The sequence below is a fragment of the Heterodontus francisci genome, chromosome 23 (assembly GCF_036365525.1).
Source record: "Heterodontus francisci isolate sHetFra1 chromosome 23, sHetFra1.hap1, whole genome shotgun sequence".
NCBI lineage: Eukaryota > Metazoa > Chordata > Chondrichthyes > Heterodontiformes > Heterodontidae > Heterodontus > Heterodontus francisci.
This window is the reverse complement of record NC_090393.1, coordinates 46,462,538-46,479,808: the sequence shown is the minus strand read 5'-3', so window position 1 is coordinate 46,479,808 and position 17,271 is coordinate 46,462,538. Positions and strand designations below refer to the sequence as shown.

The window sequence follows — 17,271 nt, the reverse complement described above, 5'->3', positions numbered from 1 at the left end:
TGAGCTTAGGGAAGCCCACATAGTACATTGTGGGAGTTCACTATGACTGAAGGTTCAAACAGCATTACGGTATAATCAGTGACAGAAAGTCTCACAATAAGAATTCATAAAGTGCTTGAGTGCTTCATCCTCAAGTGAAGTGAATTTTCTAACTGCGACAATCCATGCAGTACTTCAGAGTCTTAGGCTTCAATTTTAATTCCTGCCCTGGTGAGAATGGTGCATGGGGGGAAGGGTTAAGATTAGGCCGAGTCCACTTACTGGCTCCGAGGCAACAGTTTCCACCTGGTGATGTTGTATATTCACCAACTTTGAAGTTGGCCAAGGTTCCTGCTGCAGGCATAATTTAGATGCAAAATATCACATCCCAAAGACATCATCTGTGCTGTGATGTGATTTTCATGATGAGTTAGAGGGGAGGCGTGTCTGGTGTCAAACCCGACAGCTGAATCACAGCAGGCAGCACCAACTAGCCAGAAGAGGCCAAGGTAAGTTCAAAAGAATTACTTTCATACATTTGTGCTCCCCCCAGGCTCTGCAAAGAGCCCTTGGGCCTCTCAAGCCTCGGCCTTGCCTCTTCATCTCACGCTGGCATCTGTGCAAAAGCCCTTGCCCAGTGTTAACTTTATGCTAGAGACCTTTCCTGCACCCGCCCGCTGATCCTGGCGTCAATCCTACCGTTTTTGTGAGCGAAATTGTTCTACATGATCTAGACGAGACCCAGGAGTTAAAATGGCTCAGGCCTCACACTGAGATCTCTGTGGTGGGGTTCCTTCCCACCCATACTCCTACCTGTCCCAATCACACTCTCCCCCCACCCAAACCCTGTTGAAATTGAGGCCTTATTGTTTCTAATGATCCTGAAATCAATGTGTAAGAACTTTAGCAGATGATCGATGGAATCCCAAGGGAAATGGTGTGAGCAGCAGAAATTCCAGACGACTATATTTATGACCTGTCTGAGTGAGATTGTCCTTCATTTAGCATGGCAGGATTGTGCTGTGGGTGCACAGTGGGTACTGGGTTAAGGCTGCCCAAACTCAATTAATTTCAAACCCTATCAGTCATCAGAGTAGACTTCCATCCCAACAGTGTGAATGGATTGGAACCCAGGCTCCAAAGGTGAAACCACATCACTGCCAGTCCCTCACAACTATGTCCGGGATTCTCCTCAGAGCTGTACCACTCTACAACCCCAACCTTACCCGTAGTGTGGCGGAGAAACTGTTCAGACATGCAAATGTGGTTCCCTCGGCACTTCGGGTGAAATTACAGCAGCCAAGCAAGGGCAACTCAAAGGAAATTTTTGGCCTATGTTTTCTTTTGTAAGGTGTGGTGCAGGGGTGTTCAACCTGTGGCCCTCAAAGCCCAAGCAACTCAGTAATATTTGAATATATATTTATCATTTGTTGGCCAGTCCTTTTTTCAATTTTGTGGATGAAGGTCTGAAAAGAGCAGTTTTTTGTGCTTTTGCCTGCTTGGTGGATAACTTCTAAATCACAACATCAAGATCTGTTACTCCTAGCAACTTAAGCAAAATGCAAGGCAATGGCAACATGAACTTACAGATTTAAATTTTATAGTGGGCCCATGAGGTTCCATGGTGTGCAACTATAACATAAGGACTTGCATTTATAGAGCACCTTTTGTGGCCTCAGGATGTCCCAAAGTACTTTACCATCAATTAAGTACTTTTTTTTCATGCAGTCACTGTGGTAATGTAGGAAACGCGGCAGCCAATTTGTTCTCAACAAATACCCACAAACAGCAATGTGATAATGATCATATAATCCATTTTGGTGATAGCAGTTGAAGGGTAAATATTGGCCAGGACACTGGGGAGAAATCCCTTACTCTTCCTTGTATTATGCAATGGGATCTTTTATGTCCACCTGGGAGGACAGACAGGACCTTGGTTTAACGTCTCATTTGGAAGACAGCACTTCTGGCAGTGCAGTACTCCCTCGGTACTGCACTGGAGCATCAGCCTCAATTGTTGTGCTGAAGTCTCTCGAGCGGGACTTGAACCCAAAACTGTCTGACTCAAGAGCTGAAAGTTCTACTACTGACATGAGCAGCCCACAGACTACAAACCTCATGTAGCCCACCTGAAATGGTATCATTACTTTGTCAACTGCTGGCAGATGGGGATATATGATGGGTATAGGATTTGTGCGAATGTCAGGATACCACCAACACAAAACAAACCTCAAATTCAAGTCAGGATGTTTATTTTTCTTTTAACAGTTTTGCTTTACAAGCTCACAAATTAAATGCATCAGGAAGACTAATGTCATGAAGAATATATCTTATTTTCACAGAAAGATTAAAAGAGTTGGTACAGTAATATTAACACCTCCAACTCCAGTGCAGGAGGAGATACAAGAATTAGATACCAACTGACATTATTGAACAAGTATGCTGTCTGTTCAACCTTGCTCTTCCTATTTCATTTGTTCTAAGACATTCAAAAACTATTTGGGTTGAAAGCGTTCTGACAAATACAAACACACCTATAGTTGTTCTACGTGACTGATAATTCTAGCTACAATTGATAATACTGAACATTAACCAATGCATCTTTTGGCTGCTATAATTTGTCATTGGGAGGTTCATATAATTCAATTTTTTTTTAAATATTCCAAATACAGGCCCTTGATCACAAACACAGTTTCACAAAGTCTTGTATGTAATGGCTTACAAAAGAAAAAGGAAAACAATGGGATTTGTCACACCAACCATGGCAGTTCCAAAAGTACAGGCTCTGCTGCCTACTCTATATAAATAAATTCAATAAATAGGGCAAATAAATATTAAATAAATGGGTACAGTATTGACATTTATCAATATATTTACAGTGCATAGTGAAAATACAATTGATCAAGAATTAGCAGAAAAGATTTTGGTATATTTGCTAATTAGACATGACAAATTTGAAATAAATATAGGAGTGCAAAAGAAGGAGCGATATTCAAAGTCTATCAATAACTTACTAAAGGTCATCTAGGGGTACTCTTATATGCTAATCTGCAGGATAAGATTATTTTCACGCATTGGCATGTTGCCACTGTGGCTTCTTTTTTGTGAACTTTGTGCCCATCGGGGTCAGGGATGTTCATGCTGGTGAGCAAGACACTTCACCATTTCAGGCACTCAGAATCAGCATCAAAGACTTACAGGTCAGGTACAGCATGGCTAGACACACATCCCGTCACATTGCCACAACAATGTGCTAGAGGTGAGGAATACCTCCTCCTGTACCAGTGCAATCTGTTCTTTCTACATCCTACAGCAGCCTGCTGTGACCTCTCTGAACGAGATCCCCAACTTTGTACCAGCTAGTGCCTGATTAGCTGCACTTTTATTTGGCCAGGAGGACCTGTATTGAGACTGTCCAAACTCATTTTACACTTTATTTTTAGAGTGGGTCCTGTACCAAACCCAGTCTGCTTTGGAGTTGTGGTTCACTTTATTTTGCTTTTAAAATACATATATACATATTAAAGATGAAATGAAATTATGTTCATTAGATTCTGAATCCAATTAACTCAGTATTACAAAAGAAATATATGAACTATATATTGGCCATGCCATCCTGAACGCTCTGCTTCCTTCTTTCACATTGTTGAAATCAATCTACTCCAACTCAATTTTTCCCAGGTCCTTAAAACTGCAGAACTCCTTATCTTCCTTCACCTTCTCTTCCATCTACAATCAACAAGTTTTTAAAAGCTCAGCTTGTTGTCACCAACTCATTACTTCCTGATTTACCTCACCTTCCCTCCAATTCTTTTAAATTTTGGCGGCTCCCTGCGCTAAGGGCCACAGTCTTGGTCTGTCAGTGTAGATTTCCCAATAATCAAAAAAAGGAGGATGGAAAGTTCAAAGTTTACAAAAGGGACATTTTCCTATAAGGATTTCTCAGTCTATATGGGAAATCGCCCAGGAGAAAGGCACACGATCTACCTCATCTTTCGCAAACTACATGGGATATATAGTGCATATTTCTATACCGTGACCCATGTGCTTGGTGCTTATGCATCTTATTCCATTATTCTGCACATAGACTATATGGCCATATTTGTTATGATTGATTTTTTAAAATAAGTTGTCTGGTTGGCTAACTAGCATCTGTTAATGGGCAGTAAACACGCTTAATTTTTAAACAGCGCAGCAGATCACAATGATACACAGGCTTGTGGTCTGTTGGAATCCTGCCACATTCTATGAGTGGACCTGAAATTCTATCTATTAATTAACAACTGAGGCTGTTTTCTGCAGGGGCAGGGAGTGTCAGCAGCACCCTGCTGCCAAATTGAGCCTGAAACATGGAAAAATGTGTACTGCAGCCACAATGGTGAGCTCATTGATGTCTGTGGTCAAGCAGGTACTCTGAATCCAATATAAATGGGTGCACATGGCATTTCTATGGCTAAGGGTGAGGGGAGCGGGGGGAGGGGTGGGTGTCAGCTGTGCTTCATGTAATCTGATTCATCATCTCAGTGAGCCAGAGTTTAAGCATCCTCTGAGAATAGCCACAGTGCACCTGCTTGGCTGTTACAACTTTCAGTTTGAACTGCGGCTGTTCTGATAGTGCACTGAGTCATTGTAGTGTGATGGCCGGGACCTACACAACCCTTTGTAACAATCAGACAGAAACATGATTGATAAATTGTTCCAAGTTGTGTCTTTATTTTGCTCCAAACTTGGTGTGAGTTTTTAAAAAAAAAGAAAAGCACCCGAGGATTTCATTTCATCTTTAAAGTGAGAGATGAGCATGGAGAAACTTGAGTCTATCTGGCTGTTTAGCGTGCACTGCAGCACATTCACACGCATCAGATTCCACACGTCACTTAAACAGTGGGAAACCAAAATAACACAGAGGTCAATCTGCAAGCAGGCAGCAGGGAAAGGGTGAGGGGTGGGGTGTGTGGTTGAGGTGGGGGGGCCGGGGTGTTCAGCGCCGCAGGCTCTCGTAGCTGCCTGTAGAATCATAACTCTTGCTCCTGCTGCGGCTGCTGCTCCGTCCGGGTGAACTCCGGGTCCGGCTGCGGCTCCTGCTGAGGCTGCGACTCCGGCTCCTGCTGGAATAGCTCCGACTCCGGCTCCGGCTCCGGCTCCTGCTCCGGCTCCTGCTGCTGTACCAGGAGGAGTAGCTGCTGATGCTGCTGGAGGATGAAGGGCTGGGCCTGTAGTATGGGATGGGCCGTTTTCGAGCACTGATAAACAAAGAAGACAAGTAAGAGCAAAATACTGCAGATGCTGGAAATCTGAAATCTGAAATAAAAACAGAAAATTATGGAAATAATCAGCAAGTCTGGCAGCATCTGTGGATCGAGAAGTAGAGCTAAAGTTTCAGGTTGACAACCTGTTATTCGACTTTTTAAGATAAATAAGTGGTTGTGTTCCTAATGCTGGCCCATAATTCACACATTATAAATAATCTTTGATTAGCCACCAAAGTTCATTTTTGACATTTACTGGGGAGGAAATTGGATACGGACATTAACACAAATCAGAGAGTGTCATATTGATCCCCATTTAACATTCAAAATACACTTCTTTGGGTTGGTTTCCATCTTTTGCTAATTTGTCCCTTTCCCACCCTGCCTACCCCTTGCTGGGCTATGATTTTGTGGACCCCGACAGCCCTCCACTACCTTACCTGTGTCCATTCTTCGTGTGTAGGCCTAGACAGCTAGCAATGGCAAGCCATTCAACCAGGGTGGCACCATAGCAGAGCACTGCATCAACATAGGGTAGTGATCAGGAGTGGGAACACTGTCTGACTTTTCCTTTCACAAGCTCAGCGGTATTGAGGCCAGTTGTAGTTTTGTGATTGCTGCCACAGCTGAAATCACCTAGCTTGGCACAGAGCGGGCAGGTGGAATCAGGACAACTGCTCATGTGGAGGATAAACACCAATACAGACTCATTTGGCACAATAGCTCGATTCCTTGTTGGGAGTCGATCCTGGGACTTGCGTCTCTCTGGTCTAGTACTACATCAGACAGTGGCTTTACTTACTATCCAACCTTTTGAGCTTGTTTTGCAGTTTTGTAGGAACATAAGATAATTTTAGAAATAGGTAAAGCACCATTTAGCCAACCTCTCCCTTTTGGTTAGTCTCAACTTTACCTCGCTGTTTTCTCATCACGTCCCTCAATCTACCTTTTCTCTCTAAACACATCTAGGCATCTCTTTAACTCATTTATACGGCTGGAAGCAATGGCCTTTCCCGATGACTGACTCTATATTTCTATTACCTTTTGTGTGAAGGTTGTTCCTCAATTTCCCATTTACTCCCATCCACTTAAGTGATGCCCACTTGGTTTTGATGTTTGTAATAATTGCGGTATTGAGGTTGTTGAATTTGAGTAAATGGTGCCAAGGTAGGAGTAGCCAAGAATCAGACATATAATACTATATAAATCTTATTATTCTGTTACTATGGGATGGATTTTCGCTGTGGGGGCAGGGAACAGAAGTTGAGATTGCTTTTGGGTGCCAAACCTCGCCCCTGGGGAAAACAGAACTGAGCCCTGAGTTTCATGGGGTGGGGAGGGGCTACCATTTAATTCATATGGAGACGGGTTCAATGTCCAATTAACAGCTGTGGGGGAGGGAACGGAGGTGGGCCAACTCAAGTGCGGGCCCTATTTAGACTCACCATGGCTGCCATTACTGTGGCTGCCGTTTGAGTTCAGTGACTTGAGAGTGAAAATTCATAGAGAACTTTGCGTTGGATTTTTCATTTCCATGATGTCTCAAGAGAACCAGAGACCTGGAACCCAGGGCAGCCTCTTGATTTCAGGCATGGACTTGGAGGTGATTATGGAGGCCGTGAGGGAGAGCAGGGCAGTCCTCTTTCCGGAGGGTGGCAGGAGGAGGCCACCTACACAGACCAAGCAGGCATGGATGGAGGCAGCTGCCACTGTCAGAAGGAGTTGGATCCAGTTTTGGAAGGAGTATAATGACCTGATATGCTCTCGCAAGGTGAGTGCTACCCCAACCCTTAGGATAGGCCTCTGGTTATTCACCCTACAATGGACATACCAGAGGAGGTGCTTGAGTGCGCATGCAGCTCCTGAACATGGGAAGGGTGTGTGACCAGGGCAATTACTGACCACTCAGAATGGCTCAGAGCAGCAGTGTTGCTGAAGACCTGCTGCCACTGAGACATCCAGCATCTAATGAATGGGAGCAGCTGGAATTGGCAATAGAGGCCAGAAGTACCTTATCTCGCTCTCTTTTCTCCTTGCAGAAGAAATGGGGAGACAATGCCTGAGAGAAGGCATGTGGAGGCGTACCCTACATCCAAGTCATCAAACCCATGTAGGAGGGAGTGATGGAGATAGCCAGGGTGGCTGACACTGAAGAAATCCAGGATGGTGTCGAAACCCATTGCCTTTTGTGCCTGGGTGGCCCCATCTGTCTGAAATTGGATGCATGTCCAGCTCTCGCAAATAGGGCATCAGTGACCTGTGAGATGCAGTGGCATGCAGGCGTTTTTGAGACGCCACCAAGGTCTCCAGCTGATCGTTGGAAGCAGCCAAAGGCAAAGAGGTTCAAGGCTACAATAAGTTTGACAGCTACTGGCAGGGCATGGTGAGCATTGCTGCAAGGTGTGAGGTCTTCTGCCACGAGGGCATGTCTCTGTGACCACCTGCTTGGATAGACGCAGTCTCCTGTGGTACTGGTTCTCCAACATGTCCAGGTATCTCCATTTTTGGTGGTAGACCCTGTGCTCTGGGTATAGCTTCCATTGCCTTCTTGCTCCTCAACCATCTCGTCTGCCCTCCTCATGCCCAGGGCTCTGCCTCTGCTGTTGATGGTGGTGATCCTCATTGCCACTGGACCCAAAATCTGAGAGTCGCACCCCCATTGCCAGCTGCTGCCTTCCGTGTGTTCAGGTAGCCACCCAATTGGCCTTGAAAGCCTTACCCCAGCTCTTATACCCCCGCAATGCCAGGAGGGTGATGACACGCTGCACTGACTGTGCACTGAATGCTCAATCTCGCCACCTGCGCTCTGCCAATATCACCTGTTTGTCAATTGCCGAGCCCCTTCTGTGCCATTCACCCTTTTATGAGGCCCAGCTAATTCCTTGTGGTGCCCACGTCTGGTTCCCCACTGTGTACATGACTCTATTCAGCTGGTCTGCCCTAGACAACATATGCAGCCCCGTGAAAATCACAAAATCCCCATTAATGAGCTCTCAATGAGCACCTTAACCAGCATAATTGGCATCAATCAGGGATTGGGTGGATCGTGATCCACCTTCCCCTCCCTCTGGTGAATGTGGCTGGCACCGAGAATGGCATCACGAAACTGACATGTCAGCCAGTGCCAGTATTTTTGGTCCTCATCTCTCTCCATTGTTATGAAGGTGCTTCTGTTTTATGTTAAAAATATTTTTAAAGGAATTCATAGTCAAATTGAATAAATATTGGACCAGTTTTTGTCAAGAGAGTCATTAAGAGGACACTGAAGGAACTGGATTGGCAATAATGTTTACCGGTTGTCAGATGACTCAGGTTAAAGATAGAATAGAAACTCTGGTAACAGGGGAAGAAGTAGGCAGAGAAGTGACAAGGGCCCCTTGATTGGACAAGCCCAGCAGCAGAAGAGCACACCTGGGAGGGCAGAAAACTCACAAGCTTTTTTGTTGTTGTGTCAATGTGTTTTTACCTTCTTGAGTGAGATAAAATCAAGTCTGCTGAATAAGTGTCAAGGAAGGAGAGAAGACCAAAACCCAGCTCGCTTTCCAGCAATTCTCTAAAACACCCTAAGAAGTCTACTGTGTCAATTCACCTCGCCTCCTGTCTCTGAAGAAAGCCTGCTGAAATTAATTTTCAATGCCCCTGAAAAGAACTGTTCCAAAAGATCTCAGTGACCTGTCTACGAGTACTCAAAAGCCAGTTTTGGACAACATCTCATCTGCTGTTTTCTTCAAAAATGAGCAAGTAATCTTCCCAAGTTTTTTTTTGTCTGTAACGGAGCTCTGAACTTGAAAAAATCCCTTTTATTTTTTCGGTTAACTGGTGTATGCGTGTGTGTCAGTGTGAGGGACTAAGGTTAAAAAGGGAACTTTAAAATTTAAATCTGTGTGTTTATGCTTTACTTCATTACTAGTTAAGACTTGTTTTATAATAGGTTGATAAGGTTGTTGTGGTTAGTGTGTTCTATTCTGGGAAAAATAGAGTATATGATTGTATCAGTAAGTGGGAAAATTTAACAGAAGTCACAACATGTGTTGTGACCTGTGTAGAAGTGTGACGAGAATCAACAGTGCACTCCTCCTGCTTCTGTTGTAACACCATTCCCGCTCTGTAAATTCAGCCCTATAATTTGCAATCATCTATGAGGGCAGCCTGGACCACTTGGCTGCTGAATTTCTATACTTCCCGTTACAGGATGTTTATCTTGTGCCCGGAACTCGACCCAACACTACCACTGGGATTAGAAAATTGGCATTTAGAGCAATACGGATGGCAGATCTGATATTTCCCATTTTACACTATCACCCAAAGTCAAAATAACCCCCAAAGTGGGCAAAACCTACACCCTTACATGTAACTGGCAGCATGTTTAATAATTATTATACCATCACCATGCCGTCCTCTAAATGATATGTTTAAAGTGGCTAATGTATACATCAGGCAGCAGGAAATGTGGATGCAGCTTAGAGGTTAGGATTGATGTAATGCTAGGAAATATTTCTAAACTGAGAGGATGGTTAACAGGCGGAACAGGTTACCCAGAAGGGAGAGTAAGACCGAGACACTAGAGTCACTTAAAAAACAGCCAGACACTGTGATTGGGAGATGGTAGAGTGGCATTCTAGAAATGTGAGATCAAATGGCTTAAAGGGCCTTCTTTGGCTCAATCTATCTGGTGACGAGCAAAGCCTATACCACGGCTGAAACTCCTAATTGTGAATACTGAATAAATGTGCAGGTGAAAATAGTTGCCCCTTAATTTCAGAACAATGTCTTACTGACCTGGTGATCCGTCGAGGTTCCAGATGACTTGGTGAATCTCGTCTCCGTTTCCTCATTGGAGAGTAGGAGCGAGACCGACGTCGCCTGGACTCTCTGTCTCGGGAGCTGTACTTCTTACGATCCCGATCTCGGTCATGGTCCCTATCCAATTATAATTTATAGCAAGAACTTTTAAAAACTGAAGCATAAGAGCGATGAGACCATTTTTTCTATTTAACAGTAAATGCAATGGAACCTCCATTATCCGCATCTATATTATCCATCACCCCAATCTTTTGCCAAAATTTTCAGAGGACAGAGCCTTGTGCAAAACATTGCCTTATAGATCTTTTAGTTGCATGTATTTCATCCCCTTTTCTTGGCGAATAAAGCAAAAAAATATTTATTTTGTTACTTCAACCGTGTTTTCCTTCATTCCTATGAGTGGAGTATTGCTGGACCAGGCATTTAAGATAAACATTTGGGACTCTTGACTATCTTCCAGTTTCCATTATCCACTGGCGGAGGCATGAAGAGTGCCCCTTGAATTAAGATGGCTGATGGAAGGTCCATTGTAGACATTTCTCACAACAGAAAATGCTGCAAATACTCCACAGTTTGATCAGTGACTGAAAGAGAAAGATCACGATCCACTCAGGTGAGTCCCTTCACCAGAATTCACTTTAGCAACCAGGGACAGGATTTTCGTGGGGCGATGAGGGCAGGAACAGACGTGGGCGGGTGTGTACTTTTGTGCTGCTGGCTGCCATGTCTGTTTACTGGCCCAATCCCGTCTCCAAGCCATTTTGGGGAAGGCTGGATCGGGGGTGGATCAGTTGCCTGCCCACAAGTGTCGAGTAGCAAGTTAAGGTCTTTAACAGGCCAATTAGGACCATTGAACAGAGGCCGACTGAAAATTTCCAGGAAGCCTGCGGGCCGCCTGTCGCATTGGCAGCTGCCTGGAGGTGGCCTCCCGGGCCAGCTCTCGAGGAAGACTTTGAGCATCTGCCACCTAACTAGAGACTGCCCAGCTTCGAGAGTCTGCCTGCCATCCTTAATTGGATGGTGAGTCTGCCCTCTGGCGACTAATTGGCAAATCCAGGTAATAAAATCCATGTCGGGTGACTGCTCCCAACACGGTGCAGAATCGGCACTCACATTTGACCCTGAATACAGAGTCCCGACCCAAAACGCAAAATCCAGCCACAGATGTGAGCCACTTGAATGGCAACTCCATACAGTGAAAGCGGGATGGCTGAAGTAACAAGGTAAGTTAAAGATGTTAAAGTTAAAATAAGGTCAAAAGAGATTAGAAAAGGCGGAACAAAGAAAAAATAAATAAAAAATCAAATCAAAAAAAGGAGGGAGATGAGAATATAAAGCAAGAAGGGAGAGTCTGAGGGTCAATCCTCTATTGATATTGCAGCAAAACCTTGTGGGGGAGAAATTCATTCGTGTAGCGTCACTTCTACTAACACTATGCAGACTTATATCGATTCCCCAGGGGCCACTACCTGCGCAACCTTCTTCATGACTTCAGTGAAGAAGCCTGCAGATAGCGACCTGCGGTGTTGCTTGTCCCCAGTGAATCCACACAAGTCTGCGTATCTCCGCTAGCTACGCAAACTAATTTCTGTCCCTATATAACTGAATCCATATATTTGTGCTGACTTACAAGAGGGAACCCAACTGCTCCCTCTAGAAGTTCCTTAATTTAGATAAATTAAATTTGATCAATTTCCTTATGGAAATAACATTTTGGGATACAACATTTGAGGCATGACATGTGCTAAGTGTAGCATGCTTGGGAGGAACAGATGACTTTGGACTTATGGTTCCCAAAGCTCTCCACCACTGGCGTTTTCCTCATGTCATGTCTGGCTCTGTTATAAATTAACTGATAGAGATTGATTTCTATGATTGTTCAACAACTCCATTATCATTGTATCATGTGACTACCAGGAGGGAAGGTGGTGAATTAGACAGTCCTTGGTCCTTGGAAAGCATGACCCCGAGTTTCCGGTTGCTTGCCATTTCGACACATTCCCCTGCTCACATGCCCACATATCTGTCCTGGGCTTGCTGCAGTGTTCCAGTGAACATCAACGCAAGCTCGAGGAACAGCATCTCATTTACCGATTAGGTGCGCTACAGCCTGCCGGACTGAACATTGAGTTCAATAATTTTAGAGCATGATGGGCCCCCCTTTTTTACTTTTTATTTTATTTTAGTTTGTTTCATGTTTGTGCTTTTGGCCATGGCTGTTCATTTTTCCGTCAATTCACACCCTCTGTGCACGAACACTTTGTCTTTCAGCACACCATTAACATACCGTTCGCCTTTGCTCCATGACCTTCTTGCCAGTTATTCTCTGTGACCCTCTGTCCTATCAACACCTCCCCTTTTGTTATCTCTTGCCCCACCCCTGCTTTATTTGCTTAAAACCTATTGCATTTCTAACCTTTGCCAGTTCTGATGAAAGGTCACTGACCTGAAACATTAACTCTGCTTCTCTCCCCACAGATGTTGCCAGACCTGCTGAGTATTTCCAGCATTTCTTGTTTTTATTTCAGATTTCCAACATCTGCAGTATTTTGCTTTTATTATCTTGGTCTTTTTCTGTCTATCAGTTCCGATGTTCCTATATTAATGATGGACAGATGGGGGTAGATTTTTTCCTTTAGCACTTGGGTGTAGAACATTTTATGGGTGAAGCACATATAGGAAAATTGGTGGACTGCATTTAAGGCCTACGGTCCTCCCTGCCAATTTTCCTATATGTGATCCAATGATGCATTGGCTTACATCGAAGCGCTAAAGAGGAAATTCTGCCACAGGCAATGCAGAATTAAAATGACTGCACAGTAAAGTACACTGTTAACTTGCACTAGTGCTCATTACTGATGGGCACGCTAACAAATATTACACGTCCAGAGGTAAGAATGACACTTTACAGCCTCCAATAGAAAGGTGGTCTGGTTGTGAAGTAAAATAGTCCACAAGAAGTTTTAAAGATATCCAGCCAAGATGATAGTAATTCATTCATTTTTGTGGCTGTCTAACTCCTTTTGAAATCCTTGAAAATATAATAGTTTGCAGCTAATACAGAAGCAAGAATGTTCTCTTGTGTGCAAGATGCCACTGAGGGGTTATTTTCACTCAATAATGCTGGGTAGAGATGTACTACCAGTGAGGTAGGGTTAGTAGACAATTCTTCTGGTATTTATTTTTATTATTCAAATTGGGTGGAAATTGTGTATAAACTGATGAAGAGTTTGTAACAAAATTTGGCAGTGCCAATCTACCATGCCTCCCCCTAAACAAACAAGCTTCATTTACTGATGCAGACGTAATAATTATTTATAGTTATTTTATGCTAAGGAAAAGTGAACTTTCTGTCAGAAAATCAATTTAGCACCACTGCATAACCTATCAAATCACAAAGGTGCCTGTGTCTCACCACTCCTCTTGGTCTATTTGCTTTCTGCATAAACTAAGTGTAATTTGGGAAGACAGTCATCTAAAGGAGTGTTTTCCAAGTTTGTAGAGAGTGGCCAGATATCAAGAATTTGGGGAAAGAATCAGTGCACACGATTTTCCACCCATTGAATATTGTTCAGTCTGTAGACTCAGTGCATTATCCTCCAGGCCTGGATTCCCTTTGTGCTCCTTTGTTGTGCAAAGCTATGCACTGGAAACCCAGACCCATAAAATGACCACTTAAATTCATTACCTCTGTGGGCTGTATCTTGAATAGCTTGGACTGCGTCGTGATCGGGAGCTCCTGCTTCCCGGGCTTCTCCTCCTTGACTTCGGTGAATAGCTCAAAGACCGCGAAGAAGACCTGGTCAAGTACAAAGGAACAGCCCTTGACTCTTCATCCATCTGCCTTTATATCCAACTGTAAATTATCCATCTTTGGCTTGAGTAGGAAATGTACTGCAGCAACCCAGCTTGAAATTTAAGTTGGTGAAATTATTCTGTTTTACAGGGTTCAGGAGCTGACATTGATGCTCTCTTTATATTGCAGAATTGCTTCTTGAAACGATTCTGCTATTTAATTCAAAGCTGCTGGCATTGTGGAATTTGCCCCTTTTATATTACAGGGCATATCCAGAGTTCCAGCATAAAAGACATATAAATAGTGTGGGGGGCTTTTCACATTTCCAATTTTGAAGGCAGTTTTACATTGATGGAATGTTATTGATGGCACACTCTACTATCAATGATGTGACCTCAAGGGTCGCACTAGTTAAAACTAAATGCCAGGAGCCAAATTCCAACACTTTAAGCAATGGGAATCATAGGTCCATAGCAGCAGGAAGAAGAGTAAAGCAGAGAGCTTGGTTCTGAGGTAACAGGTTTCACAGCACTGCTCTCCCAGGAGTAAAATGCTTTTAGATGCATCAAGAACAAGAATTAGCAATTACTGACTTTATATTAACCAAAGTTAATGGAGACCCCTAGGACGACTATAAATTTGCTAATGTTTGTATTTAGGTTTAGGGGCTCAACTATTAAACCATGTTTTCTTTAAATGTTGACAGTTGACCATACTTTAAACTAGTTCATGGTATGCAAAGCGCTTTGAGATGTTCTGTCGAGATGATTGGGTGCTCTATGACTGCAAATCTTTCTTTCTTACATTTCTTGTTGCTTTTTCATCAATAGTTGGGGCGGCGCAGTGGTTAGCACCGCAGCCTCACAGCTCCAGCAACCTGGGTTCAATTCTGGGTACTGCCAGTTTGCAAGTTCTCCCTGTGTCTGTGTGGGTTTCCTCCCACATGCCAAAGACTTGCAGGTTGATAGGTAAATTGGCCATTAGCAATTACTCCTAGTATAGGTAGGTGGTAGGGAAATATAGGGACAGGTGGGGATGTGGTAGGAATATGGAATTAGTGTAGGATTAGTATAAATGGGTGGTTGATGGTCGGCACAGACTCGGTGGGCCGAAGGGCCTGTTTCAGTGCTGTATCTCTAAACTAAACTAAATAGTTCCCCAGCAGCAGAGCAAAGATCAATAACTGGAGTATCCTCTGCTTTTTATGGAATACCATTAGATGGAAAGTATTCAGCATGGAGCTCGGTGACCAGTGGTGTTCCACAAGGATCTGTTCTGGGACCTCTGCTCTTTGTGATTTTTATAAATGACTTGGATGAGGAAGTGGAAGGCTGGGTTAGCAAGTTTGCCGATGACACGAAGGTTGCTGGAGTTATGGATATGTGGAAGGCTGTTGTAGGTTGCAACGGGACATTGACAGGATGCAGAGCTGGGCTGAGAAGTGGCAGATGGAGTTCAACCTGGAAAAGTGTGAAGTGATTCATTTTGGAAGGTCGAATTTGAATGCGGAATACAGGCTTAAAGACAGGATTCTTGGTAGTGTGGAGGAACAGAGGGATCTTGGGGTCCAAGTCCATAGATCGCTCAAAGTTGCCACCCAAGTTGATAGGGTTGTTAAGAAGGCGTATGGTGTGTTGGCTTTCATTAACAGGGGGATTGAGTTTAAGAGCCGCGAGGTTATGCTGCAGCTCTATAAGGCCCTGGTTCGACCACACTTGGAATATTGTGTTCAGTTCTGGTCGCCTCATTATAGGAAGGATGTGGAAGCTTTAGAGAGGGTGCAGAGGAGATTTACCAGGATGCTGCCTGGACTGGAGGGCATGTCCTACGAAGAAATATTGAGGGAGCTAGGGCTTTTCTCATTGGAGCGAAGAAGGATGAGAGGTGACTTGATAGAGGGGTACAAGATGATGAGAGGCATAGATAGAGTGGATAGTCAGAGACTTTTTCCCAGGCTGGAAAGGGCTATCACCAGGGGGCATAATTTTAAGGTGATTGGAGGAAGGTTTCGGGGAGATGTCAGAGGTAGGTTCTTTACACAGAGAGTGGTGGGTGCGTGGAATGCGCTGCCAGCGGTGGTAGTAGAAGCAGATACATTAGGGGCATTTAAGCGACTCTTGGATAGGTACATGGATGATAGTAGAATGAAGGGTAGGTAGTTAGTTTGATCTTAGAGTAGGTTAATAGGTTCGGCACAACATCGTGGGCCGAAGGGCCTATACTGTGCTGTACTGTTCTATGTTCTATGTACTATGTTCTTTAAGAAGCCTTACATTTTTCTGATTGGACTTGCAGAACATGACCTGAATATTCTGAAGAATGGTTCTTTTCTTTTTTAAAAAAAGAGTTTTTGATTGTGATGCTGCATAAGACATTTGAGTAGCAGCTTTCTTTTTATTGCATATCCCGGGAGGCTTGGAAATAATGCTTTGTTTGAGGGTTGTGGGATAAGTGTTGGGCGGGGCACTGAGAGAGTTCCCTAGCTATTTGAATATGCTGTGGGAACTTTTATGTCCGCCTACGAGGGCAGGTGTGGGTTCCAGTTTAAAATTTCCTTCTGCTGCACCTCGAAGAGTGCAGCATTCCCTCAGTATTGTACTGAAGTATCAGCCTAGTGTGCATGCTCAAGTCTGTAGCGTCCAGCTTGACCCCATGACCTGACTCAGAGACGAGAGTGCTACCAACTGTGTAAAGGCTGTCATCATGCCATAGATTGGGGATCACATTTTGAACTTTCCACACATTCACTAAGTTAAGCCATTGGGGAGACCTCATCTAATCATCTCCATCTCTCCCACTAGATACTCTGACAAACCTTTTCCCTGAAGAATGCGATCTGCTTCTTGAATATTTTGCAGTTGACTTGTACTCAGGAGAGCGGGAACGAGAAGAACAGCTGTAGCTGCGGGAACTCCTGTCTCGCCCTCTGGTGCTGCGGGAGTCACTTCTGGAGCGATGTCTGTCAGGGGAATTTCTGGTGGGTGAAGAGGAAGGACTTCTCTTTCTCTCACTGGTTGTTGGCCAATCCCGTGGTGAAGGTAGTTCTCTGAAATGAAATAGGAAGAACCTGATGTAAACCTGGCTGGACAGGAAGCAGATACTCAAAGGCACTGCCATTTATTGCCTCTCAGACTGCTAACAACTGGCAAAGATCATGGAACATAGAGACATGAGAAAGCAGGGAAGGGTAAAAAGTCATTTAGCTCATCAAGTTCACTCCTTCTACAGACCAGTATAACCTCATCATAGGCTCTAATCCATTAGTCGATCTGATAAAGAAATCTTCAGCAAAAATAATTTAATCTCCTTGGCCACAACCATCAAAGATAAATTAACCACTTTGGCCACCAATGGAAATTTATCCCCTTGACAGGTTTTTTTTATTTGTTCATGGGATGTGGGTGTCGCTGGCTAGGCTAACATTTTTTTCCCATCTCTAATTGCCCT

At 44.0% G+C, this 17,271-nt stretch overlaps 1 protein-coding gene across 1 annotated transcript in view; it reads right to left on the bottom strand.

Annotated features, from left to right (window-relative positions):
* Positions 1-2,238: 2,238 nt before the first annotated feature.
* The window catches only part of srrm4 (serine/arginine repetitive matrix 4), a 352,241-nt gene continuing 337,208 nt past the window's right edge, over positions 2,239-17,271 (bottom strand). The window contains exons 11-14 of the mRNA XM_068055188.1: positions 16,640-16,870; positions 13,717-13,827; positions 10,005-10,145; positions 2,239-5,219 (exon numbers count right to left, since the gene is read on the bottom strand). Of these exons, the coding sequence (XP_067911289.1) occupies positions 4,958-5,219; positions 10,005-10,145; positions 13,717-13,827; positions 16,640-16,870 (745 nt within the window). The 3' untranslated portion in view covers positions 2,239-4,957. The remainder of the gene's footprint in view (positions 5,220-10,004; positions 10,146-13,716; positions 13,828-16,639; positions 16,871-17,271) is intronic.